General features: G+C 41.5%; 2 protein-coding genes across 12 annotated transcripts; both read right to left on the bottom strand.

Annotated features, from left to right (window-relative positions):
- Positions 1–37: 37 nt before the first annotated feature.
- Positions 38–14,720, bottom strand: arfip1 (ADP-ribosylation factor interacting protein 1 (arfaptin 1)). Of its 7 annotated transcripts, none has more exons than XM_017461419.3 (10): positions 14,569–14,720; positions 12,542–12,858; positions 8,160–8,249; positions 7,939–8,044; positions 6,263–6,382; positions 4,812–4,924; positions 4,462–4,683; positions 3,996–4,153; positions 3,598–3,772; positions 38–3,339 (listed from the first exon to the last, which is right to left on the bottom strand). In XM_017461419.3, the coding sequence occupies exons 2-10, from the start codon at positions 12,854–12,856 to the stop codon at positions 3,184–3,186; spliced, it is 1,455 nt and encodes a 484-aa protein (XP_017316908.1). In that variant the 5' UTR covers positions 12,857–12,858; positions 14,569–14,720; the 3' UTR covers positions 38–3,183. The 7 variants fall into 7 exon arrangements, with proteins under 7 accessions (XP_017316908.1, XP_017316909.1, XP_017316910.1 ...); XM_017461420.3 differs by having other exon boundaries at positions 12,548–12,858; XM_017461421.3 differs by lacking the exon at positions 6,263–6,382.
- A 2,404-nt stretch (positions 14,721–17,124) lies between these two features.
- On the bottom strand, positions 17,125–26,659 carry trim2a (tripartite motif containing 2a). Of its 5 annotated transcripts, none has more exons than XM_053677427.1 (14): positions 26,555–26,659; positions 24,311–24,397; positions 22,819–22,912; positions 22,396–22,621; positions 21,733–21,955; positions 21,191–21,342; positions 20,739–20,919; positions 19,162–19,885; positions 18,865–18,968; positions 18,613–18,780; positions 18,216–18,384; positions 17,891–17,961; positions 17,654–17,794; positions 17,125–17,527 (listed from the first exon to the last, which is right to left on the bottom strand). In XM_053677427.1, exons 4-14 carry the CDS (start codon positions 22,536–22,538, stop codon positions 17,375–17,377), a joined length of 2,229 nt encoding a protein of 742 aa, XP_053533402.1. In that variant the 5' UTR covers positions 22,539–22,621; positions 22,819–22,912; positions 24,311–24,397; positions 26,555–26,659; the 3' UTR covers positions 17,125–17,374. The 5 variants fall into 5 exon arrangements, with proteins under 5 accessions (XP_053533402.1, XP_053533403.1, XP_053533400.1 ...); XM_053677428.1 differs by lacking the exon at positions 26,555–26,659 and adding an exon at positions 26,435–26,552; XM_053677425.1 differs by lacking the exon at positions 26,555–26,659 and having other exon boundaries at positions 24,311–24,682.
- Positions 26,660–26,750: the final 91 nt, after the last annotated feature.

Raw genomic sequence — 26,750 nt, 5'->3', positions numbered from 1 at the left:
AGTCGATAAATCTAAAGGGGAAAAAAATCACCTCACATTTACAAATGAAAAAGTTTTAATTCTTTTCCTCGCAAAGTCTTCCACAGCTTTTAGAGAACTGTTTTTGCTGTTTAAATTTCCATCATCGCTCAAAAATGCCCACACCGAAATATGTATTTATCCAAAAAATATATAAAATACAGGAATATATATATATATATATATATATATATATACACACACACACGCACACACACACACACACACACACACACACACATTCATACATATATATACATACACACACGTGTGTATATATATATATATATAGAGAGAGATACAGACCTCACACACGGATCAGATTTAGGGTCAGAGTCACCTTATCAATGTGCCTCTGTGCTGCCGGTACAGAAATTTAACTGAATAATAAATGTAGAAAAATTCAGCAGCGTTTACAGTCGAGACTAAAAGTCCATTGGAAAAACATTGTTTACTCAAGTAAACCCAAAAGTTAAAAACCCTGTAATAACAGTCAGTTTCAGCACCTAGTCTGTATGAGATGTGGGTTAGAAATAAAACATAATAAAACATAAATTGATATATTTATGCTGTTGGTGTAAGCTTGACTTTCACTTTTTAATCAGTTATCAATCATCACTTAAGTGAACTTGTATTTTTTGCATTCTTTTAAAATGGCAAAATAAAATCAGTTCTTGTTAACTCAGACTTTTGGCCTTGACTGTAGAGGATTCCAATGAAAATATTTCATGTTCAGTTTCTGAGCCTTGACCTACGCAAACAAAATGTGGAAAAAATGTACGACCCAAATTTCAAAAAAGTTGGGAAATTTAATAAAAACAGAATGCAATGATTTGCAAATCTCATAAACCCGTATGTTATTCACAAGAGAACACAGAAAACATTTAAAATGTTTAAACTGAGGAAATTTACCGTTTTAAGGAAAAAATAAGGTAATTTTGAATTTGATGGCTGCAACACATCTCAAAAAAGTTTGGACAGGGCAACAAAAGGCTGGAAAAGTAAGTGTTAGTAAAAAGAAACAGCTGAAGGTTAATTGGGAACAGGTCAGTAACATGATTGGGTATAAAAAGATTATCTTAGAGAGGCAGAATCTTTCAGAAGTAAAGATGGGATAGAGGTTCACCAATCTGCAAAAAACTGCATCTACAAATTGTGGAACAACTTCAGAAAAATGTTCCTCAATGTAAAATTGCGAAGACTGAATATCTCATCATCTACAGTTCATAACATCATCAAAAGATTTAGAGAATCTGGAGAAATCTCTGTGCGTAAGGGACAAGGGTGAAAATCAATATTGCATGCCCGTGATCTTCCGGCCCTCATGAGCCACTGTATTAAAAACACATGATTCTGTAATGGAAATCACTGCATGGGCTCAGAAACACCTCCAGAACTCATTATCTATGAATCAATAATATCATTATCACAGCTCGCCGTGCCATCCACAAACGCTGGTTAAAGCTCTATCATGTAAAGAAGAAGCCATATGTGAACATGATCCAGAAACACCGCCGTCTTCTCTGGGCCAAAGCTCATTTAAAATGGACTGAGGTGATGAGGAAAACTGTTCTGTGGTCAGACGAATTTAAATTCTTTTTGGAAACCATGGCCACTGCATCCTCTAAAGGAGGACTAAAGAGGAGAGGGACCATCCGGCTTTTTCTGCATCTCTGATGGTAAGGGGTGGATTAGTGGCTATGGAATGGGCAGCTTTCACATCTGGAAAGGCGACATAAATGCTGAAAGGTATATACAGGTTTTAGCAACTGGTCTCCTTAGTTCCCAGATGTATACGGACTGTTGTTAAAAGAAGAGGGGATGCTACACAGTGGTAAACATGGCCCTGTCCCAACTTTGAGACATGTTGTGGCCATCAAATTCCAAATTTCTTTTTTTTCCCCCCTTTAGAACAGCCCATTTCCTCAGTTTAAACATTTGATATGTTTTATTGTGAATAACATATGGGTTTATGAGATTTGCAAATCATTGCACTGTTTTTATTTACATTTTACACATCATCCCAACTTTTTTGGGATTGTGGTTGCAGATTCATTATTACAGATATCAGCAAGCAGGTGTGAAACAAAAATCCAAAGCATTTACGTTGCAGCACATTAAAAAGAAGTCAGAAAAATCCCCAACGTGTTTCAGACGCAGGAGGAACTCATCTTCCCAGCTTCCACCTCAGAGAATTTGTTAAATCAAATACAAAACAGCTCTGAAACAGTTTATAATCTGGAATTCAGCTAAAGAGCACGAGTGTTATATATATATATATATATATAAAGTTATAATAAAGTAAAGAGTGAAAAAGTTACTGTAGCTCCTTTTAGTTAAACATTATTAATATACACATATACTGCTGCGTGTGTGGTCCACCTCTGTGTTGTTTTTTTTTTGTTGTTGTTTTTTTTTTGTTGTTGTTTTTTTTTTAACTGTTTGCTGGAGAGAGAAAAGGCACAGTACTGAAGTTGAGTTCAAAGTGAAAGTTTCTGAAAAAATTCATTTTAACTCATTAATATTAAATATAAAGGGTTTTAAATCCACACAGTAAGATTTGCCCTCTGCACTACTTAATAAAAACAGGACACACATCAAACTACTACTTTTCCAAAATAGACAAAACACCTGACTCACTGGTCCAGGACCTGGCCACTCTGGAAACTGGATTTTTTCCAGTGGAAATGATGAAGAGAAATCACTCGGGTTTATACGAAATGCAGAAGAACCAGAGCAGGAAAAAGACTTTGGACAGACCTGGACTTATTTTTTAGACCCTGTGGTTTACATTCAATAAAATATTTTCTATTTTTATAAAAAGATCTGATTTGTCGTAACTGTTTTAGGATGTTATTAAAGTGCACGTCTGATTTTCACCCACACAAGAACAAAACTCTTCTCCCAGATAAACACTCGCTTCAAAATCTAACTGAGGAACTGAAAGAGAAATCATTTGTTCTTAGGTTTTCTTTTTCCCTCCAAACACAACTTTAAATTTCTGAACAATTTAGTGTCCTTGAGTGGAAAAAAACAACAAACAGAAAAATGGCAAGACGACGGGGTATTTCTGAGATTTTTAGTATTTGAGGAGTGTATGAACTTCCTGCTTCCTCTCTGGAACAAAACACTTGCAGGACCTTTGAGGGGGGTTTACTTTAAGACTCAGTGTTCCTCTAACCAGGAGGGCGTGTCTGCACCAGGCATTTTCAGTTTGATGTGGAACTGTCGCAGGGTCTGCTCCAGGTGCTGTTGGTTTCCAGCAAAATACGCAGCGATGGCGTTGTGGAAGAGGATCAGCTGATTGTGGAGAACCTTCACCTGCAGAACATTACAGTTATTCATTTATGTTAAACACACAGCACATCCCAACGCAGAACCACACGAACTACGCCCAAAACCATGTTATTAAATAGTGTTAATAATGAGAGACTGGAATACACTCACTACCTCACGCTCAAAACATCTTTCCATTCATTAAATGCACTCCTTTTCAGTTACACACCTGTGTAATTCAGTGCAGAATCAATTTTAGGGAATAGAACTATCGTAAAACGTTTTCTTTGCACTAGTGATCACCTTATTCTCCTCCAGAAATTGGAGTTTAATGGAGACATCATTGCGCATCTTCTCATATTTTTCGCGGTGGATCTGGAATTGGATCTGAGACTGCTCGATCTTGGGCAGTGTGGCGGCGTCGCGCGGGCCGAGATTCAGCTCCTCCAGATCCGTACGATACGCATCATATTCGACCCTGCAGCAGAGAGAAAGTGACACAGATCCGCTTCAGTGTGCTTACAGAAGAATTTGCTGAGTTTTACACTCTTTTCACAGCATGGTGTCTGAGAATCATGGAGGATTTAGGTGTTTTCATGCTCCACGTCCCAAAACCTGCAGTCTTTCCTCAGGCAGTGAAGAAGTGATGATGCACTTATTCTGAACTAATTATAAAGCAAGGTAAACTGAAGAAGTCGTACCTAGCTGCTTCATACTGTTTGATGTTGACCATGGTGTCCTCGATGGTTTTGTCCACCAGAGTGTTGACGCTGGCTATGAAGAAGTTGATGGCTCCTAATAGAGTCTCACCATTCTTAGACAGGAGCTTCTGAGTCTCAGCATTGTAGCCAAACTCCTCCTAAACCAAGAAGATTTATAAAAAAAAATAAAATAAATAATAATAATAAAAAATAAAAAAAGAAAACAAACATGCATGGTTACTCATCAGAACATACCAAAATATTCTGTTTGGCCCCCCCAAATCCAGATGTGAAACTGCTCCACTAATGAACATGAAACCTCACTTCAGAGTAATAACAACCTCCTTCTTCATGTGAAGAGGCATGTGCGTGTGTGCGTGTGTGCGTGTGTGTGTGTGTGTGTGTGTGTGTGTCTAATTTGCATAAATGAGTGTATTTAACTGAGATGAAGACATATTTGGCTCACATGCAGCTCAGGTGTTTTGAGGCTAAGGTCAGCGAAGGCGTCGCCCAGTTGACGCTGCGTCTGCATCACCTGCGTGAGCTGATTGGCCAGTGTCTGTGCCAGCTTCACCACCTGCTCATATTTACGCTTGTTATCACGCAGCACATCAATACGAGCCTCCAGCTCCAGATCCACAGTGCGTGAACCACGACCCAGCTTCTCCGACAGGATCTGTTTAGTGCACTGTGGGGAAGAGAAAAATAAACATGGTCAAGTGCTACCTTCAATCACTGACTCGCTCTGTGAATCACTGACTCACTGACCCGCTCATAGAATCACCGAATCACTGACTCGCTCACTGAATCACTCACTTTGTACGTGTTAATGCTCCACTTCCTGACCAACTCAAGTTTTTCCATCGCCGGGTTTTTCAGGTCATCAGCGAGGACCACAGCACTGCTGCTAGACTGTTCTTTCACAGAGCCTGATGGAAACAGCACACAATCAGAGACATTTATAATGGTTACTGACTCTTTAAATCCCAACATGGTGTGTGTTAGTGAGGTGTTTACATGACCAAGAGACTCAGAACAGCATCAGAGTCTCAGGTTCTACATGTCTGTGGAACCTTACTGCAGCATTGGAGAACCGTGGAGAGCTCTGTCTACCACCTCACTCTAAACACTCTCTGAGGTGTTCACAGGGGTTTAATTATATATTATAATCTAATCTAATAAAGGCCACACCCATGCAGCAAAAGGATATTTCCTCTGTTGGTATAAATAAACATCACTCTGATGGAGGTTTGTGTGCTCTGCTCTGGACTTCACCGTAGATGTAACAGTACATATAATCATCCACATGTCTACAGGCTTCTTATATTATATTCTTATATGTTCTTCATTTATGATGTTATACAGCTCAAACTAATCTCGGCCGATGTAACATACCTGAACAGACAATAAAATTAACCACTGTGTAAATACCTGTCACAAAATCTGCATGTTTCCCAGAGCACCATGAAACGGTGAAGCTGAAACAGTAAAAAACGCACTGAAGGTTCCAGAAAGTTCAGAAACCCAAAAGAGGAGAGACCCAGTGAGAGGACTAACAGCGTCCTGGAAAAGAAATGTGCAAGCAACAAGACTATTTAACAAGCTGACTGCATTCCTGAGGTCAGAGAAACATGCATCAACAGCCACAGATTACGCAGAGAAGAGCAGAGAAGCTGAAAGCTGAAAAGAAGAAAACTTCTGCAGAAAAGATCCTGTATTAATCCACACACAAGGCACAACATTACATGAGTAATGACTTGGTCATCAGTGGCATTAGTTTTTTAAATGGAAATATCAATGTTTGGTTTCAGTTTTGTTCTTAGATTTGTTCTTCATGACTTACTCATGCGTGAGAAATTATGTTAGTAAAATCATGATTTATTAAATTATAGATTTAACACAAACTCAAATCCTTTTGTCTCCAAACTAACAACTAATTCATTAATTAATTAGCTATTTTTATTTTCCTGTTTTCTAGTTCTCCAAACTTTTAACCAAATATCATTAAAACTGTTTGGTTTTCAAGTGCAAACAGTCTGTGGGCACACAGGTGATTCCAGCTGACTCGTAAAAAAACAGCGTTCTCAGCATACTGCCAACTTAGAAAATGTCACGACGGGGCGCGAATCGAAGCCGGCGCAGGTCGCGGCGCGAATCGAAGCCGGTGCGGGTCGGTACATGATCTTAGAGCTTCATGGAGTGAAGAGTCAGAAGCAGAGTCAGCGTTACAGCAGAAGAGGATTCGACACACTGCAATGCTGTGATACCTGTCTCTCTTTCCAACTGACTATCACTGCCAGAGCGAGACAGACGGCTAGCCGCCACAGGACTGGGAAACACGGTGGGAGATGAAGGAGACGAGGAGGATGAAGGCTGACGCTTCTGTCCTGTAAACATTCAGCATCAGAGTGAAGACCAGAAGTAGAGCGACCTCAATTCTGTATCATCATCATCCTGTCACTAAATACACCGCCACACACTCACACAGCCCTCACTCACACACACCCCTCAGCTCACAAACCCCTCACACTCACCTCACAGTCGCCCCCCTCACACCCCACATTCACTCACATCTCACCCCTCACACCCACACCTCACTCACACAGCCCTCACCACTCACACAGCCCTCACCACTCACACAGCCCTCACCACTCACACAGCCCTCACCACTCACACAGCCCTCACCACTCACACAGCCCTCACCACTCACACAGCCCTCACCACACACACAGCCCTCACCACACACACAGCCCTCACCACACACACAGCCCTCACCACACACACAGCCCTCACCACACACACAGCCCTCACCACACACACACACACAGCCCTCACCACACACACACACACAGCCCTCACCACACACACAGCCCTCACCACACACACAGCCCTCCCTCACCCTCACACACACCCACACCATGCATAAACACATAACGCATGTGTGGTGGTCATATGCACCGAATCCAATCTCTTCACATCAGCGTGTGTGTGTGTGTGTGTGTGTGTGTGTGTGTGTGTGTGTGTGTGTGTGTGTGTGTGTGGAGGGGGGGGGGTTATGTCTGTGCTCTCTATAGGTGAAGAGGGGGGTTAAGGATTAGGGTGGGCGAGACCTAACATGGAGATGAGCAACAATCTTGATGGCCTTTAAGTAAATTAGATTTTAAATTTCTACAGCTTTATTTTTTTTTCTAATTTATGTAATAAATATTTATTAAATTGGAAGTATGCCTGAGGACGCAAATCAACTGGAACCACCCGTGCGCCCATTATAGTGAAGAATAGGGAACTTGTTTTGTGGCAGTACAGGTGTTTTTACAGAAGATTAGCGAATGAAAACCCAAACGTTCTCTAAGGAAATCTGCTGAAAGGAGCTTATGAGCTGAACAATGACATCATTCATCAATCTAACAAATTATATGATAAAATATCTCTAACTTTATAAACATTTAACATGTTTATTTATAGTGTAATAATAATAACAATAATTCTGTGTGTAAAACTGTGTGTGAGAGAGATTGTGCTGGAGAGAGCAAACAGGTTGCTGCAGTTTGGCAATAATTATTCTCTCTCACACGCACACTGTATGAGAGTGATTCTGATGAAAGAGGAAAGCAAATGAATAAAGATCACTCACACACACACACACACACACACACACACACACACACACACACACACACACCATTAGAGGAACAACACTGTCCTGCTTTTCACATTCAAATGTCCTTGCTTTAGAACAGAGTTTTATGAAGGAGGTGAAGAGTGAAACCCTTGGTTTCCATGTGGAGGAACACAAACTCATCAACATTTCATGAAAAAAACTCTTTCAAGGAAAATAACTGCATTTGATTATTTTGGACATTTATGTTTACTAACAGTGAGAATAAACTCAGAAATCAAAAGCATGTATTTTGGTAACGTACAGATAAATGATGACCTGTACCTGTGTATGGTCCCACTGCAACCATGCCCTCGCTCATCATGCCATGGTCTGGTGCACTGTGTATGTGCGATGTGATTGGTCCAGAGGACAGACCATGTGACACGTCCTGCAAAGCAAAAAGGACATGTCCCACTTTTCCTTTTAATGGTAGGGTCCATAAAATAACCACAATCACATCACAGAGACACAAGTTGATGGTTAAAGTGTTTGATTTTTCTCACACGCTGGAACTCGTCTCCACCCGAGGCTCCGTTACTGCTGACTGCCAGCTCGGCAGCTGGACTCCTGCACACCTCGTCTGCCATGACCACCTGTGTGTGCGCACACACGCACACAAAATTTACTGCTGTACAATCAATGTCAGGTAAGCGCTAAACGCAACACGTCTATTAGGCCTGGGCGATATATCGATACAACATCGATATCATGATAAATGGTTATGGGATGCACTTTTCTGAGATATTGTTAGTATGGTGATGCATGTATTACGTTTTTTAAAATCACAAATTAAATGGTACTGAATTGATGCCATTGATTTGGCAGTTTTTAAAATCTTTATCTTCTTTTTCTTCGTAGGCATTAAAGAAAAGTGTCACCATAACGTATTTAACGGTTTTTCTTTATTTTGCATATCGTGACATGCATCGTGTACCGTAGTAATATCCTCAAGTATCATAAGATTTTTGTCATAACTAACAAAATTAATGAATATTAAGGTTCCTCATGTTTCCTTTCATTACTGCCCTTTACCTGTGCCCTGGGACTCCTTGACCCTGGCATGTTAAAAAGGTCCTCAAGAGGGTGGCAGTGGAACAAATTATCTCCCAACTGCCAGCCAGAACGATGGAGTGGGTCCAGCGCCACCAACCAGACTCTCTGACCAAGGCCATCCAACTAGAACAGGATCAAATGAGCCCAGGAACACAACAAGCATCCGAAACCCCACCTACGCCAGTAATGCAATGCAAGCGACTGCTGGTGCCAGGTTTCTGCAGTCCTGCCTTCAAGGTCGGCCTTTCCTCCACCAACACGTTCAGGGGTGCCAGACACAGATTCTGGAAGCAGAAGCGGCATGCCAGGATCACACACACTGTGCGAGTCAGGTGCTCTGGATCTCCATACCGAGTGCCAGTTAGTACACAAGGGGGCATACATCAGGCCTTGGTGGATTCAGGCAGTGTGCTGTCCCTGATCCAGCAAAGACTGATATAAAACATAAGGTATGGTGTATTCACGGGGATGTATTCCTACGATGCCTGGGTGGGTACCGGCAAATAACACAGTGAGGACTGCGCTGTCCTTGCAACAGATTAACTTTGAAGTATGTCGGGTCACCACGGACAGGTGGGGGCAAGTGGTGAGATGGTAGGCCCTTCAGAGAGGGAATACCTGCCTCCTGTCCTCAAGACTCTAGCAGATTCCTGCTAGTCATGCAACAATACATTGAAGAATGTGTTTGAACTGGAGGCCTTGATTGACGGTAAAATATTATATTAAATGTACTGGAATGAATAAACCATCCCTAAAAGCATTATAAAACAAAAGCAGCCTATTTTCTTTCTCCACAGATTAGGAGGAAGTATATATATTTTTTTTAAATACTCCTGCAGTTTCCCCGATCAAATAAGTTAAACGTTTACTGCTCCAGTATCTATCTAAAGTGGGCTCCAAAACTAACCACAATTACTGGGTTGTACGCTCATCATCATCATCATTATCATCATCTCACATCACAACAGCTATTGTATATAAGCCTCTTAAAAAAACTTCTGACACCCAGCTTTGTGAAAAAGTAACCCATCCAGTAACCAATCATGTAAATATTTTAAAGCCACCTGATGCCTTCATGGCCAGTGGACGTCTGTAACCTCTCTGAGAATAACGGAGTAGTGAGGATGTGGTCCCAATAATAAAGCTATGTAGACTCAAATCCTGGTGTTACTGTACAGCATCACAGGGTCAGTGTGCAAGTTTAATATAAAAGATAAAAACCAGGTGATCTGCTGTGGACGGATGATTCCGTGTGAATACGCTGGAGATCGGTTGCTAAGAGACACAGACAGCAGCGATGTGATCGACCGAGCAGAAACACACGAAGTCTTTGTCTCCTTTATCAACTGTTTGTACTAGCAGCACTAAATTCACAGGACAATTGTGTTGCTGTACAATACAGCTGGAGTATGACAAAGAATTAATACACACTTACACAACAGACAGCATTCAGAACCCAACTCCTGTTTTATTTCATCACTCAGGATGAAGAAAAGTTACATCATTCTGCACCAATATAATATAAAAGTACATTTAGCCCACGAGTCTATTAACCTTCATATTCATTCATATTAGAATTATTACTGCTATATTGACAGTCACATGGGTACAATATACAAGAACAGCTACAATCAAACTTTTTATAAAGAGAAAAGGGTTCTGAGGCTCTGTGCATCTCTGGAGCTGTTAGACAGCTAACCAGCTAACTCTAGCTAGGTAAATGTATAGTGTAGTCAAAAGGTTTGGCACATACCAGATAATGTTAGCATGCTAGCTAAAACCCACACCAGAATAGTAAAAAAGATACATAAAAAGTAGAAGACCTGAAAAATACAGATAAACTCAACTACTCTTCCTGTTAGTCACCAACATGAGTTCACTAGCTCAACAAAGAGGATAAATTGGATGATATTCATCTATCATTCACAAACTTCCACTCAAAATTAACAAACAAAAAAAATCCTGTTTCCTGTTCAGCAAGGTTCCAATCAATCCTGAATCATTTTCCTCCTATAGTACATACACCGATTAGCCAAAACATTAAAACCACCAACCCAATATAGTGTAGGTCCCCCTCGTGCCACCAGAACACATCTGAGCCATCGAGGCATGGACTCCACAAGACCCCTGAAGGTGTGCTGTGGTATCTGACACCAAGACATTAGCAGCAGATCCTTTAAGTCCTGTAAATTGTAAGGTGGAGCCTCCATGGATCGGACTTGTTTGTCCAGAACATCCCACAGATGCTCAATCAGATTGAGACCTGGAGAATATGGAGGCCGAGGCAACACCTTGGACTCTTTGTCGTGTTCCTCAAACTGTTCCTGAACAATCTGCAATGTTTCAGAGTGTATTAGGGCCATTATGGAACACCACTGAGATGAAGGTTTGTACTCGGTCCGCAGCAGTGTTTAGATAGGTGGTATGTGTCAAAGTAACAACCACATGGATGCTAGGATCCAAGTTTTCCCAGCAGAACATTTCCCAGAAAATCACACTGGCTCCGCCAGCTTGCCTTCTTCCCATAGTGCACCCTGATGCCATCACTTCCCAGGTAAGCGACACACACAGACACCCCCGGCCTCTTTTACATGACGTAAAAGAAAACACGATTCATCAGACCAGGCCACCTTCTTCCACTGCATCATGGTCCAGTTCTGATGTTCACGTGCTCACTGTAGGAGATTTCAGTGGCATACAGGGGGTCAGCATGGACACTGACCGGTCTGCAGCTACGCAGCAAGCTGTGATGCTCTGTGTTCTGACTCCTTTCTATCAGAACCAGCATGAACTTTTTCAGCAGTTTGTGCTGTAGTAGATCTTCTGTGAGATCGGACCAGACGTGCTAGCCTTCACTCCCCACGCGCATCAGTGAGCTTTGGGAGCCCGTGACCCTGTCGCTGGGTCACCAGTTGTCCTTCCTTGGACCACTTTTGGTACTTAGTAACCCCTGCAAACCGGGAACACCCCACAACACCTGCTGTTCTGGAGAAGCTCTGAACCAGACGTCTAACCGTCACAATTTCTCCCTTGTCAGAGTCACTCAGATCCTCATGCTTGCCCATTTTTCCTGCATCCAACACATCAACTTCCAGAAATTACTGTTCCCCTGCTGCCTATTAAATCCCACCTCCTGACAGGTGCCACAGTAATGAGATAATTAACGTTAGTCACTTCACCTGTCAGTCGTTTTGATCTTATGGATGACCAGTGGTTTGTGTTGTTTTTGCTTCCTGAGGTCACACAGAGAAACATTATGTGCAGAAGTGGAGTTCATTAGTGAATTCACACAGCAGGTAAAAGCTCCAGACAAAGCTAAAAGTCACATAGACAAAATAATGCAAAAGAGGAATCTAATTCAATACAGAAACAAAAACCAGGAAGATAATCAAATGGTTTTTTCACTTGCGAATCATGTGACTTTGTATAACATATTCCACTGAGCTTCGATGGTCACAACAAGTTTCTGACATGAGAAAATCGAATTGGATATTGTGTAGTGTACACACACCACCACCACCCACACCAAAGCAAAGAAATACGGCACAGAGCTAATCTACCAGCTGTAGCAGTGCTACATGATTCCAATCAAATTATTTTAGATTTTGAACATTTGCAATTGTTTGGAATGAAATAGTATACAACTAAAGTGGACTCTTGTGGAGGCTGTAGGGTGTGTGTGAGTCTATAAATTTTGTAAAAAGTTGCTGGTTTTCAGGAAAAAGTTTCAGCAGTGATTGATGAATGAAAATAGATTTGAACCTGATGTCTGAAAGGATAGAAGCTTAGAGCAGAAAAGAGCAGAAGACACCGCGGCAGTCGATAATATCACCTTTACATTCTGTGAAGTTTCAGGATTAGCTGTTCTGGGGTCAGAGATCTTCTCAGTGACTGTATGAACTCGGTCATTACTGCTGTGGTTCTGCATTACTGCATCCTGATGGCCTTCATCAACATCATCACCATCCTCATCATTACGCTCATGGCTGAGGATTTCAGCACTGCTACTGTCATTAATATGGATCTCAGTCATGTGCATGTCATCAGTGATGCTCTCTGATTGGCTCACAGACTTGTCCGTATCACTCTGAACCTCCTCCTGAGAGCATGACAGGTTCCTCTGTGATTTGAGACTAGCCTCAGACATTCCTGCAAGCAAACGCAGACAGAGTGAGCAGCTGTTGTCATTCTCACCGTTTTACTGCTGATCTTTGCTCATGCACTTCTTTTATGGCTTCATAACTGTGCCACTGTGGTCTCAGGTTATAGGACAACTGAATAAATCCATTCAGATCACCAGTGAAAGCGAGACAAGCCAAGAATGTTATCACACCACCCGAGCCTGAGGCAGTGCTCAACACAAAGTCACAAACTTCTTCCACAGTGCATTACATCATGCTGGCCCCTTACTTCTGCAAACAGGAGGAAGCCAAGAGACAGAATCAACCCCTCGGTTTACTGTTAAACCCCAGCAATAAACACTGTGCAGGCCCATTTACTACTTTATAAAACACAAGGAAATGTTTCTCAGTGATAAGAAACAGATATATCCATTTTAACTCTCCACATGAGCACTATAATCATCTAAAGACTGTATTACTGACCACTCACTCCTCTGGCAGCTTAAATCACAAAAACCGAACTTGGAGTAGTGACATCGTGTAAAACCTGCACTACCAGAGAACCTCGAGAATTTCATCACCACTTCATCAGATTAGAACAGTACAAAATGTTTTTTACAGAATTTAAAGGCAAACAGACAGAAAAACATCTCCCTAATCCCAAAACCATGAAAGATATTAAATAGCTGTGTTGTATGTAAAGGTCCCTGTGTTTATGAAAAAATCCTGACCTTTTTGAGGACGTTTTAAACATTTCAGAATTTTTAAATTCAGTTTACTTAATAACTGGTAAAGATCAGAAAGTGTAGCATGGGAAAGTGAACTGCACTGTTCGTTAGGAAGGCTGTTGGGGAACATCTAAAGAAAAATGCTTTACAACCTTACTGTCTTTTTTTAGTCTCTAAAACTTTAACAGAAAATATGTACTATTCCCATATCTCTGCAGGAAGTGTGTACGCTGTGACAGGTATCCGTCTCTGTGACGTCAGCTTTCACATGAACAATATACCTCTGTGTTCTGGGTTTTTTTAAAAAAGGAAGAAAGAAATATTATGGTAATAATTCAGAAGGAACCTCACACCTGTACAGCAGGTAGCAACATCCCCCCTCCCCCCAGCTACATACTCATAGAGGAAAAAAAAAACAGTCATTACACCATTTTATTTATATTTCCCTTTAAAATTTACATCTGACAATTACAGTTCTACACTTATGCCCTATACCAGAGCATGAATCATTCATAACCACTTGTTTGAAGAGTTCAGCGAAAAGCCTGCACGCTAACTTCCTGTTCTGAATATGAGATAAAACACCAGCCTACAGACAGAGGAGTGTTGGGGTTAGTGTTGGGGTTAAAGTATAGTTCCTTAATAAATATTAGCTCCACTTCTCTCGCTACTTTCTAACGTTACAGTTTAACTTCCGGTTAAAGTTCTCTACTCTGTATCAGTGAGCTAAATGCTAACACGTCCACTCCCTGTATCCTGACACACACCCTGCTCTTTATTTTTACTCTATATTTAAAATAAAAGTCTGTCTGCTCGAAACACTTTACAGTTTCATAATCACTCCTCAATGATAAATAAAACTCCCTGTTAGAAGGGAACATTAAAATGTCACATCCTGTCACAAAGTTTTCCAAAAAAAATTTCCGGGATAACTGGCCAAGTCAAGTATCTTAGCATTAGCTGCAACGCTAAAGCGCCTGAGCCTGTGCGCGCGCGCCGTCGTGTCTCACCTGCTCCCGGTACCTGAGTAAGATCACTCCGCTGTTTCCCCGCGCGCGCCCGGTCGCATTTACAACTCACACTGTGGTGAATTTCCACATCAACGCTCGTGCACTTCCGCTCGGTGAAGTCGGATCAGCCGTGAAACCGGAAGAACAGAACAGCTCCCCGCGTTGCCAGATTTGAAAGAGGAAAACCTATCTACTGATCTATGTCATATGTCAAACAGCACATTTTACTGAAGCAGTAATAATCTCCTACTATTACACACGTTATAAAATCTATCTATCTATCTACGTATCTATGTATCTATCTATCTATCTATCTATCTATCTATATATATATATATATATATATATATATATATATATATATATATATATATATATATATACATAATGAAACCAAATCCACACAAACGACACCCTGTTTACCTCTTATAAAGATAATTTATTTTCAATTACCCCGATGGTATCAGCGTGTGGTTACTAGATCTATGTCTCCTGCCCGATTTGCATCGCTCACGCCTTAAGGTTTCATGGCTCGATTTATTCATGCACACAAATGGCACTTTACAAAGCTTGAGTGCTGCTGTTAAAACGCAAACACTGTGGACCACTTACACACGCATCTGGCAACCCTGTAGCTCGCGCCAGCAACGCACGACCCCCTCTCCTGGTCAAAACCGGAAACGCACGAGAACGTGACAGTATCGTAGTTATACAATAAACATAGCTAACACAAAATATTACTGTAGAATAATACTAACAACAACAACAATAACATAAGATTAAATGCATGTTAATCATAAACTGTAAGATCAGCTCAATCACTTTTCCTACTGACCAGTGTGTAGTGGGAGGAGTGTTAGTGGTGAGAGCAGGTGATTGGAGAAAGTAAGTATTTTTCTTAATCATTTTGGTATATTATTTACTTTGTGCAATATATTGAAGATGAGACCAACTGCATTTAAAATCTACTTTTTGGTTGAGAGCTTGTGTAGGACCATCATTAATGTATATGATGTTGCATCTAGTTATTAATTTAGTTACATATTTATCTTAGCATCTGTTTTTTCGTTTATTTTTTCATCACAATTTAAAAATATATATTTTTCTATTTTTTTGTTCAAGTCCTACTTCTCTTGGCCTGCTGTTGCATACTGCCTTAGCAATACAAAATATTTTGTCATGCCAATAAAGCAGTGGTTCCCACACTTTTCCAGGGCAAGGCCCCCAAATGGAATTAACATTTGATCGAGGCCCCTCCCTTTGCAAGATGTCTTTAAATACATTAAAAATACAGACTTCTGAATATATATCCATTTTTTATTAATAATTACATCTTACATCTTTACATTACATTACTTTAGGAATTGATTGTGTGTGTGTGTGTGGTTGTCTGAGTGAGAACTTATTTTTCACACCAAATTGTTGAGGCCCCCGGGCGCCCCTTGGCGGCCACCAAGGGGGCCGCGGCCCCCATTTTGAAAACCACTGCAATAAAGCACACGCTGAATTGATTTGAACTATTGTTGTTCAGCCACCAGAGGGCAGTGTGCACTGAATTGTTGCATTGTGAAGTGTTTCATGAAGTCCAAAAAACACACACTCACACCCAGGTACTGTTCTAGCCATCTGCGGTGTAGTGGTTAGAGTTAGAGTTATTCTCAGGGTTCCAGAAAGTGTGGGTTCACTTCTGCCTTTTGGCTGCTTTAGGACTGCATCCTCATGAAGTGATTTATGATTACAAAAGTCCAACACAGAAGTGGGGATTCTGTCCCTTAGTGGTTTGTCTGTGTGCGTGTGCGTGTACCCACCTGTAACTGTGGTGTGTGTGTGTGTGTGTGTGTGTGTGTGTGTGTGTACCTGTAACAGTGAGATGTGTGTGTGTATGTGTACGTGTACCTGTAACAGTGAGATGTGTGTGTGTGTGTGTATGTGTACCTGTAACAGAGGCCCCCAGGTGCCCCAACACGCATACACTCTCCCGAAGGGCCCCCACGTCCCCGGGGGGGCCAACACACCCAGTTTACTAAATCACTGATGAGAGCTATGACCAAATGTTCTGTTTTCCTTCAACATCAACCCTGACATTCCAGTTTATTTAAAAGGCAGTTAAATATAGAGAACAATATACTATATACTTAACAATGAACTATAAAGATCCTAATTTTTCCTATAAAGTGAAATGGATTATCAAAATAAATTTAGCTCATATGGTAATGGCTCATCAATAATACAGTAATCACTTTTTACACTGAATTGAAAATTCAGCATGACGAGAAGTAAACTCAAATATGCAACAAAAAACAAAATCTTCATAAGGACAAAGTAGAAAAATGACAAAGCAGCAAGAAGATTTAAAATAATTTAATAATCAGAGAAATTAATGTACAGCAGGAGCACGTGAATTAATTTGTTACTGAGCACAGAGCTGTGAAAACTCAGAGAATAGCGACATCTACTGGACACAGAGACTCTAACACTCTGTATGTGCAGCTGAGATTGTCCTAGTCCTGAATTGTCCTAGTATAAATCCAACCAAATCTTAAAATAAATTTAAAAAAAAATCAAGAAATTCATTAATAAATGTATAATAGATTTTTTTTTGTTTTGTTTTTTAACTTCAGTATTTACATTTAGCCCATTTGATTTCTCCCTCTGTGCAGTTCAGGTGGTTAATAATCCTGAAAACTGTGGAAAGGCAACAGTGCTATCGGGTCACGATCAGAATAATGAAAATAGAGGGATGGCATGGTGACAGGATGATGGTATTATGGAATGGAGGGATGAGTGGATGGAGGGTTGAGGAGTATCACTGGAGGTAGCGGTAAACTTTAAAGCAGTGGTTTCCTGAATCAGCTACGAGGATGTGAGAGTCTGAGGTGATGGTGAGACCCTGAGGGCCAAACAGTGGATCTGCTGAAGTGTTAATGAATGACAGGAACGAGCCGCTGCTGTCAAACACCTACACACACACACACACACACACACACACACACACACACACACACACACACACACAGCTGAATTTGAAGGCTACAAGGTTAGTGTGAATAGATATTATCGGTATGTGCTTAGCCAAGTGTGTTACCTGTATCCGGCTGTTTCCCCAATCGGCTACGATGATGTTTCCTTTTAAATCCACAGCGACTCCTGTGGGGGCGTTAAACTGACCATTTCCCTCACCGCTACAGCCGAACTTCAACTGGAACTCTCCCTCCGCATTAAACACCTCAAACATGACACATGGACCTTCATTACATTCTACATTTACATATGGAATAAATATAACTCATCTAATTTTACTCTCCTTACTGTGATCACACACCTTTACTGAGTGATTGTGGAAATCAGTGACAATAATCTCATTATTCTGATTCACTGCTGCAAAGTGGGGACCTAAAGCATAAGACACAACACAGAGGGAGAGACAGACAGATTAAGTAAGAAAGCATAGTAAAAGAACTGATATAATTTAAGAGTTGTGTGTTTTTATTTTCAATGACTTTTTGACTGTAAAATATGAGCGATATTCACAGTGCATTACGGAAAAACACATACTCCCTCTGCTACACAGTGGATTAAATACGTTTTAAGGTCTTAGCACATGTGAAAGAGAAAATGTGAGGAAGAAATGAAAAGACAATGAACACCTGCAAACTGTTTGTCTCCATTTCCACGAGTGCCGAACTTGCGGATGAGTTTGCCGTTCGGCTGAAAGACGAAGATGCTGCAGGATTTATTATCCACTACGATGATGTTCCCGTTTCTGTCCACAGACACGCCTTTGGGACCCATCAGCTTCCCGGAGCCGATCTTACTCTGACACAGGGAGACACAGATCATCACTCACCTCTGCTTCAGGAGGACATGCATGTTTATGAATTGAAGAGAAAATTGTGCAGCACAAATCAATAAAAGCATTCACTCTAAACTGGGATAAAATTCATTCTACACTCATTACTGTACTATGGTAACCAGCTTTATGATTTCTGCACCTCTTACTTGTTGTGCAGTTTTAATATCTATGAAACAGTTTTTTTCCTTCACCTTAAATTTACCATCGCTGGAGAAAATGCTGACCCATTTGGTGTCATAGTCAGCAATGATGATGTCACCGTTGGGGTGGATGGTGATGCCGGTGGGCCGTTGGAGTTGCCCCGGAGAGCGACCCCGTGCACCGAGACGACTCTTAAACTGTCCGTCATTAGAAAATATCTATGAGGAAAAGACAAAAATGTCTTTAGTGCACTTTTTAAAGATTAAAGATTTAAATAATAACTGCAGTGATGTCAGTTTTACCTGAACACACTGATTGTTGCTGTCTGCTATTAAAACTTTTCCAGTGTCTGAAGCGGCCACGCCCTGCAGATTGGCAAATTCTCCCTTATTTCTCCCTTTCGTCCCTACAGTAAACAAACGCACAGCCATTATTCAGCACTGACATCATAACTGAACACACCTCCCACTACATTACATCATAACCGAAAACACCTCCCACTACATTACATCATAACCGAAAACACATCCCACTACATTACATCGTCAGTCCTATAATGACACAGCAGGTTCCCCCTCCTTCATAGCCCTTTTCTGTACCGATTCGGAGGATGAGGTCGTCCTCGATGCCGTTCCCCTTGCCCCTGCCTGAGCTGTACATGCTGCCGTGTCGCTTGATGGCTCTCTGTTTCATGTGGGAGCTTCCCGGTGACTTCAGCCATCTCTTGGCACCGTTGGTGTCGGACTCCTGCATGTGCTTGGTGGCACGGATGCTGAAGGGACTTCCGCGGATGTGCTGTCCATGCAGGCGAAGTACAAGCATGTATTGTCCCTCATGTGCCAGCGTGTACAGAATGTCATAGGTGCCATCTTTGTGGTCTACAACTTCACCTTCTCCCACCAGCGTACCGTCTGCACCATTCAGCTCAGCTGAGAGAGGAGCGCCCCCTGTCTGGCACAACCTGCCATCTCTGTCCTTAGAGGTGACGGTGATGGATGTGGGTTGGCCCACCACGCAGCGCCGCAGTCCCTCGCCACTCGCCACCGTCTCTCCTGCCACTGCGCTGCCAGTGACGATGGAACCCAGACGGCGGATGGAGCTGCAAAGACCATCGGTTTCTGCTGTGAAGCTCAGTTGACCGTTCTCTTCAGGCCGCAGAGGAAGTTCACGAGTCGCCAGGTCACTTAAACACTCGCTCAGTTGCTTCTCCACCAGCAGCACCTCACCCTCAGAGCCAGTGAGTAATGCCCGTTCAGTCAGACTGCAGCCGCTGCTCATGCCCTCCTGCTCCTGCAGCAACACCGCTAACTGTGCCTGAAGCACCTGTGCATAATAAAGACACACAACATAAACATGTCTTTCAGCCAGATTTCCAGAAACATCACAGTTCAGAATCAGAGTATCAATACAGTATCACACAAGGTTCTGCTTCCAGTGCTCTATTATTCTCTGCTTATACACAGCTCCTTAGAACACTGAAACAAAAAGCTACAGTTAGGGACACTTTTTATCTTTTAATCTTTTAAATATAAAAAACATTCTGAACTCAAAGTACATTAGACAAACAGACATTTGTTTATAGACAAAAGTTAAAATGTGATCACCTCAACCTCTGCGTCTCCATCTTCCTCCATCAAAACACAACACTGATACACTCCGACCTTCCAAACTCACACTCACTCTGTGTCCCAGCGCATAACCAGTTATACCAGTTTTATATTATCATGACACACACACACAGAGTTGCAAAACACATTAGATCATTTCCCTGTGTGAGTATCCAAGATGGCTGCTGTCTGTGTAAACATTTAAAGGGCACTCAGCAGGTTCTTTACACAACAAAGTCTGTTCCTTGTTTTACTATTACGCAGATACAGAGGTTCTCGGTTCTCCTGCAGGAGGAACCATGACAATCCTGAATCATTTTAAAGAAGAGCCAGTAACCACTGGATGACTAACACCAAATAAAATACGCAGCAGTGATCTGAGAAGTTCTACACTCATAAAAAAAAAAAAGCTCAATCTCGAACCCTTTAGGGTTCCTCATGTCATTAAAGTTTTTATTTAGAGCCCTACAACAGAGTGCATCTAATCAGAGAAGATTCCATGAGAGTCACTATAGAATGGTAACGACACCCAATTATCCACACAACCTCTGTGATGAAGCAGCTCTGACCTTGTGTTTGAGGGTGTAGTTCACCTCCACCTCCATCAGCAGCACACTCTTACGCATATCCAGCACCTTCTGCAGCTCACTGAAGGTGGTGTGGATTTTCTCTTCGACTGAGCTCTTCTGATTGGTCAACTGCTGCAGGATCTCAGACAGCTTCTGCAGTGCCGAGTCAATCTCCGGAAGTCTAAGATAGACACATGACAGAATGATCCTGTCTCTCTCTCTCTCTCTCTCTCTCTCTCTCTCTCTCTCTCTCTCTCTCTCTCACACTTTCTCTCTCTCTCTCTCTCTTCAACAATTTGTTTACTGGAACAGTGACTTTGGGTATATTTCACATTTCCACCAATGTCTCATGTCCACCTTATCACCATGACTACGTCCACCCAGATCATGTGACATAAAGATAGTAAAGGATAGTGCAGTGTAACAGGAAACAGAAGGTGTGAGTTCCTGACCTGCTCCTGACAGAATTTAGCTGCTGCATCAGTGAAGCTCTGTGCTGTGTGAGGACCTGTGTGATAGGGGCGGCCACATGTTGGGCGTGCTCATCACTGCTGCATGCCTCACACACGACTGTCTCACACACGGGGCAGTAAAACACCATCACCTGATAAACACACAGTTACTTTAATGTGGAAATGATTTACTACTTCCTATTTCTCTGAGCATTCACCCAGCAGATATATTAACAGTGTGAAACTCGTAACTTGCTGTAGGGGACGTGATGGGGATGCAGTGAAGACGTGATGGGGACGTGATGAAGATGTGATGGGGACGTGAGGAAGATGTGCTGGGGATGCAGTGAAGACATGATTGGGACGTGGTGAGGACGTGATGGGACGTGGTGAAGATGTGATGGGATGTGGTGAGGACGTGATGGGGATGTGATAGGGATGCGATGGGGACGTGTTGAGGACGTGTATGGAGTGTTGTAGATACGTGTGGACTCTGCTCGTCCCAGTTTAAAGCATCACAGTTATATTAATGTTAATCATACATTTGCTCCATGGTTTGGACAGGACAGCTGTGGCTCCGTGCTCAAAGTGTTGATGTCCTCGTCTCCGAGATCGATGTCCTGACTCTTCAGCAGCTCCATCAGGTTGGTGATGAAGAAGTTGCTCTGTAACGCTGCCACACCCTTCTCTGGAAGGACAGAGGTCTGGCGGCAGACAGGACACGACAGAGTTAGGCTGTGGACAGGGACGAAGCTCTGAAGACACCTAAGGACAGAAGAGTTAATAAAAAATTATTATTCTTATTTGATTCTACTTTCTAACAAAGGGCTTTAGAAATACACAGTGCCTCATTGAGCTTTATTTTTATTTTTGCTGATTTGGATATTTATACTTTTAGTCTCAAAAATGTAAAAAAAAAAAATCATACAAAAATCAATAATTATCTTAATAAATCATTATTATATTATCCTCGATCAGTCCGTCTCCTCGTGGTTCACTCCTTATCTTTGACCCTGTACCTTCCGTTGCACATTACTGTTCCAGAAATAAGTCATTACATGTGATTGTTCTGTTTGATTGTATGAGTGTGTGAAGCCTGCTAATCTCTGAGCTGTATAACACACACATACACACACACACACACACACACACACACACACACACACACACACACACACACACACACTGAGTGTAAGCTATGGTACCTCTGGCAGAAGGTGTGGAGACACGGCAGCACTTTGGGTTTGTGGTAGTGATCCAGACAGATGCTGCACATCAGGAAGTGTTTATCAATGTGATGCACTACAGGACTCGGGCGGGAGCAGAGCTCAGAGTCATCACTCGCCATCCTGCACACACACACACACACACACACACACACACACACACACACACACACACACACACACACTGCAGATCTCAGCCTCTACACTGCACAAAGACAGACAGACAAACAGACAAAGGGTTTATGTTATTGTCTTAACCACAGGGGCACAGATAAAGATCAAAACTAAATAAACTTTTATCCAGCAGGTGGTGCTGTTTTCTTACAGAAACACCTGAATGCTGCTGCTCCTAAGATTCTGAACATTCAGTCATGCTGTCAAGCAGTGAAGTAGGTGTGGTACCTGTGTCAGTCTCAGCGAAGGAGTCGTGGCCTCTGTCTGTCCCAAGGAAGGAGGTGTGGCCTCTGTGTCAGTCTCAGCATAGGAGGTGTGGCCTCTGTAACAGGAAGTGAAATTGAAGGATGAGATGATTACATTACACTGAGACATTAGAGGAAATGGAGTCAGATATTCGAACCACATCATCAGAGAGAGTGACTGAGACAATGTCCTGATTTTATTCGCCGAGATAAGAGTTCCTTTTCTCTCTCTCCTGCTGTCAGTCCTCAGGGGAAGAAGAGCTTCAGCATCTCATCATTAATCTAAAAACTTCATTATGGACCAAAACTCACACTGAACTGAACTGACCTCGAGATGTAGTTATAAATGACGACATGTTTAGGGGTAATGATGGAGATGAAACTGGACCTCACACATTATACCACTCTATCTTGATGTTTTAAACGTTTGACAAAAGACAAGTTGTTGTGTTTTAACGATGGATGTCATCACAAAGCAGCTTCACAGAAATCCAGATATAGATTTAATTTTGTCCCCAATGAGCAAGTCAGAGGAGACGCTGGTGAGGAAAAACTATTCTAAAGAGAAGTAATGAGGTGATGTCATCAAAAGAGCTTGAGCCACAAATACATCATCATAAAGCAACTGGAACACACACTCATGCATTAGATTGGATGTGTATGATGTTTCCATCAGCACGCTGGAACGAAAGTGAACATGAAGTGGAAATATAATCAATAAACAGTTCAGTGATGTGGAGAGTAAAAGCACAGAGATGAGATTATATTTCACTTCCTGTCCCATCGTTAACACATTCAACTTCCTGCACACCCGACACACCCTTCATAAACATCTCACCTGCTGCATAAACATCTCACCTGCTTCCTAAACATCTCACCTGCTGCATAAACATCTCACCTGCTTCATAAACATCTCACCTGCTGCATAAACATCTCACCTGCTTCATAAACATCTCACCTGCTTCATAAACATCTCACACCCTTCATAAACATCTCACACCCTTCATAAACATCTCACCTGCTTCCTAAACATCTCACCTGCTGCATAAACATCTCACCTGCTTCATAAACATCTCACCTGCTTCATAAACATCTCACACCCTTCCTAAACATCTCACACCTTTCCTAAACATCTCACACCCTTCATAAACATCTCACCTGCTTCATAAACATCTCACCTGCTTCATAAACATCTCACACCCTTCCTAAACATCTCACCTGCTTCCTAAACATCTCACTTGCTTCAGAAACATCTTATCTGCTTCCTAAACATCTCAGTGCTTCATATGTTTAAGTTTTGGAGCTCCTGTGTTATATCAGAACATATATATTTAGTATCATTAAAATTCATTTATTATTAAAGTGCTTTACTACGACACACACCAATGTTCACTATTTAAACATAAACTATTACCTGTTACATGGAGAGAAAAGTGATCATTAGCAGATCATAGAGTGATTAATGAGGTTCTTACTGTTCAGTGATGATGATGATGATGGAAATCCAGGCTGATGTTTTTATTCTGATGCTTCAGTTTCTGTTCCACTGCAGTGAAGTGAAGCTGTAACACACAAGACTCGCAGCTCAGATGCGGATTAGTAAAGGAACAGGGATAAACCTCTCTCCATACTGTACGTCATCTTTAATTCCACTGCATCTCTCGATCTCTCTTGCGCTCATGCTCTCTCTCTCTCTCTCTCTCTCGCTCTCTCTCTCTCTCTCTCTCCCTCTCTCTCTCTCTGCCTGTTTCCCATACTGTTTCTCACTCTCTCACACATAATGGAATTTGACAGAACACGAGACGGTTGGGTCAGAGCTCTCAGCCAATGAGACGCCAGAGATTAGATGAGCGAGAGAGAGAGAGTCTATAATATCAGTGCTGAGTCACTGCTCAGAACGTGTGTGTGTGTGTGTGTGTGTGTGTGTGTGTGTGTGTGTGTGTGTGTGTGTGTGTGTGTGTGTGTGTGTGTGTGCATGCGTGTCAGTCCAGTCTCTGAGTATATAGGGGTCCGATGGCATCGGGTAAGAAGCTGTTACACAGTCTGGCCATGAGGATCCAGCAGGATCACCTGTTTCTTCTAGCACCTCATTAGCACCTGCATTTAAGTTTTGTTTTTTCTGTGTTTCTTTGTCAAGTGTTTGTCATTTGTAGTGTTGATAGAGTTTAGTTCCTAGGTTACTCCTGGTCCTGCTCATGTTCTGTTAGTTCATGTTTATGCTGAGGATGAATGAATGAATGTTTTTATATTGATTTTGATGTGTAACCCTTCAGTAATCATCAGCACAGGAACAGGACTGAACTGCAGAGACGTTTAAATGTGTGAGGAAATCACTCTGTATATATAGAATAGAAGGCCATAAACAGTTTGGAGACAGACACACACACACACACACACACACACACACACACACGGTCTTATCATGTTGGCACACACTTTTCCTCGGCCCGGCTGGCAGTGTGGTGATGCTGATAAACTCGAGTGTTTGGGTCATATGAGTTTTTAGCTGGACGGAGGAGAAGAGTTTACACTCTCACAATAAAATAACTAAACACTGTAATGACTCAACACTATAACAATAACCTAATTCTGTAATAACTAAACACTGTCTTTTGACCTTGTAAACCTTGCTTTTATAAACATGAACAAAAAACTTTTTTTTCTTAAACACTGATATGTTTAATAAATTAAAATGATTGGGGGGACAAACTATATTTAAAAAATATAATATATTTTTTAATGATATATAATATAATTTACATTTAAAAAAATCACCTTCTAGATGTAAATGCTGTAAACTTCTCCAAACACACAGCAAAATAAATCCAGATGTTGTTACCCGGCCGAGCCGATCTGTTTATATTTGTATTATACTGTTAGCTTTTTCACTGCAATTACCTCAGCTTTATATTATTTATTCCACATAGAGTCCAAACTTTTTCTTCCATCTATATAGTATATATTTTATATTTATATATTTTCTTTTTCTACTTCTATGCAAGTAAATTCTGCTTTTATAGAAATTATGTTTGTCACCGTACAAAAGCATTTTACTGCACGTGGTACTGTGTGCGTGTCATGTATCAGGAGACTCTGGACTCCAGTTCCCATCAGCCACTGCACTGCACTACATGTCACATGACCACCTGCACCTGATTCACGTTTCTGTTAATGAGCACTCTTGTATATATAGCCATTGTCTGCACTGTTTCTCTGTCTTTCGTTTGTCTTAGACTACAATGTTCCATGATTTGTTTCATGCTACAGTATTTTGCCTAGTTGTCTTAGTGTCTATGTTTTGTTGTTTGTTTATATAATAAATGTGTTGTACAATACAAATAAATGAATGTATGTACAATACATATGATGATGATGTGATGATGATGATGTGTGATGATGATGTGTGTGATGATGATGATGTGATGATGATGATGTGTGTGATGATGTGTGTGATGATGATGTGATGATGATGATGTGATGATGATGATGTGATGATGATGATGATGAGGTGATGATGATGATGTGTGATGATGTCTGTGATGATGATTATGTGTGATGATGATGATGATGATGATGATGTGTTAGAGGAGATCACTCACCAAACTGAACCGAACTCAGTGTTCTGTGTAGAGTCTCAAGAGTTTCCTTTCAGAAAACGGTCTTTTAAATTACTTATTAAAGCCATTTTAAAAAGCTAAAACAGAATCAACTTAACCAACCTTTAAGGAACGTACACAGAGTTCATAAGTCCATTAAAAGAGAATTCTTTTAAAATCCCCTCTTTATTCCTCGCAAATCCTCTCTCTCTCCATTACAGGAACATCGCTAACTGTCAGTGCACGAGCGCCGAGGGGCGGGGTCTATGGGCGGGGTTTATGGGAAATCAGCATAATCTGACCAATGAGAGAGCTTCCT

The sequence above is a fragment of the Ictalurus punctatus genome, chromosome 29 (assembly GCF_001660625.3).
Source record: "Ictalurus punctatus breed USDA103 chromosome 29, Coco_2.0, whole genome shotgun sequence".
In the NCBI taxonomy this organism is placed as follows: Eukaryota; Metazoa; Chordata; class Actinopteri; order Siluriformes; family Ictaluridae; genus Ictalurus; species Ictalurus punctatus.
This window is presented reverse-complemented; position numbering and strand designations above follow the sequence as displayed.

Excerpts from the sequence above, each read along its gene's own strand:
- arfip1 (XM_017461419.3), bottom strand. The coding sequence starts at position 12,856 with ATGTCTGAGGCTAGTCTCAAATCACAGAGGAACCTGTCATGCTCTCAG. Across the intron at positions 8,045-8,159 it reads GTGGAGACGAGTTCCAGCGT|GACGTGTCACATGGTCTGTC; the intron begins GTGAGAAAAATC and ends TTTGCTTTGCAG. Across the intron at positions 3,773-3,995 it reads AAACAGTATGAAGCAGCTAG|GGTCGAATATGATGCGTATC; the intron begins GTACGACTTCTT and ends TCTCTGCTGCAG.
- trim2a (XM_053677427.1), bottom strand. The coding sequence starts at position 22,538 with ATGGCGAGTGATGACTCTGAGCTCTGCTCCCGCCCGAGTCCTGTAGTG. Across the intron at positions 20,920-21,190 it reads CTAAATTCTGTCAGGAGCAG|ACTTCCGGAGATTGACTCGG; the intron begins GTCAGGAACTCA and ends TGTCTATCTTAG. Across the intron at positions 19,886-20,738 it reads ACTACACCCTCAAACACAAG|GTGCTTCAGGCACAGTTAGC; the intron begins GTCAGAGCTGCT and ends TATTATGCACAG.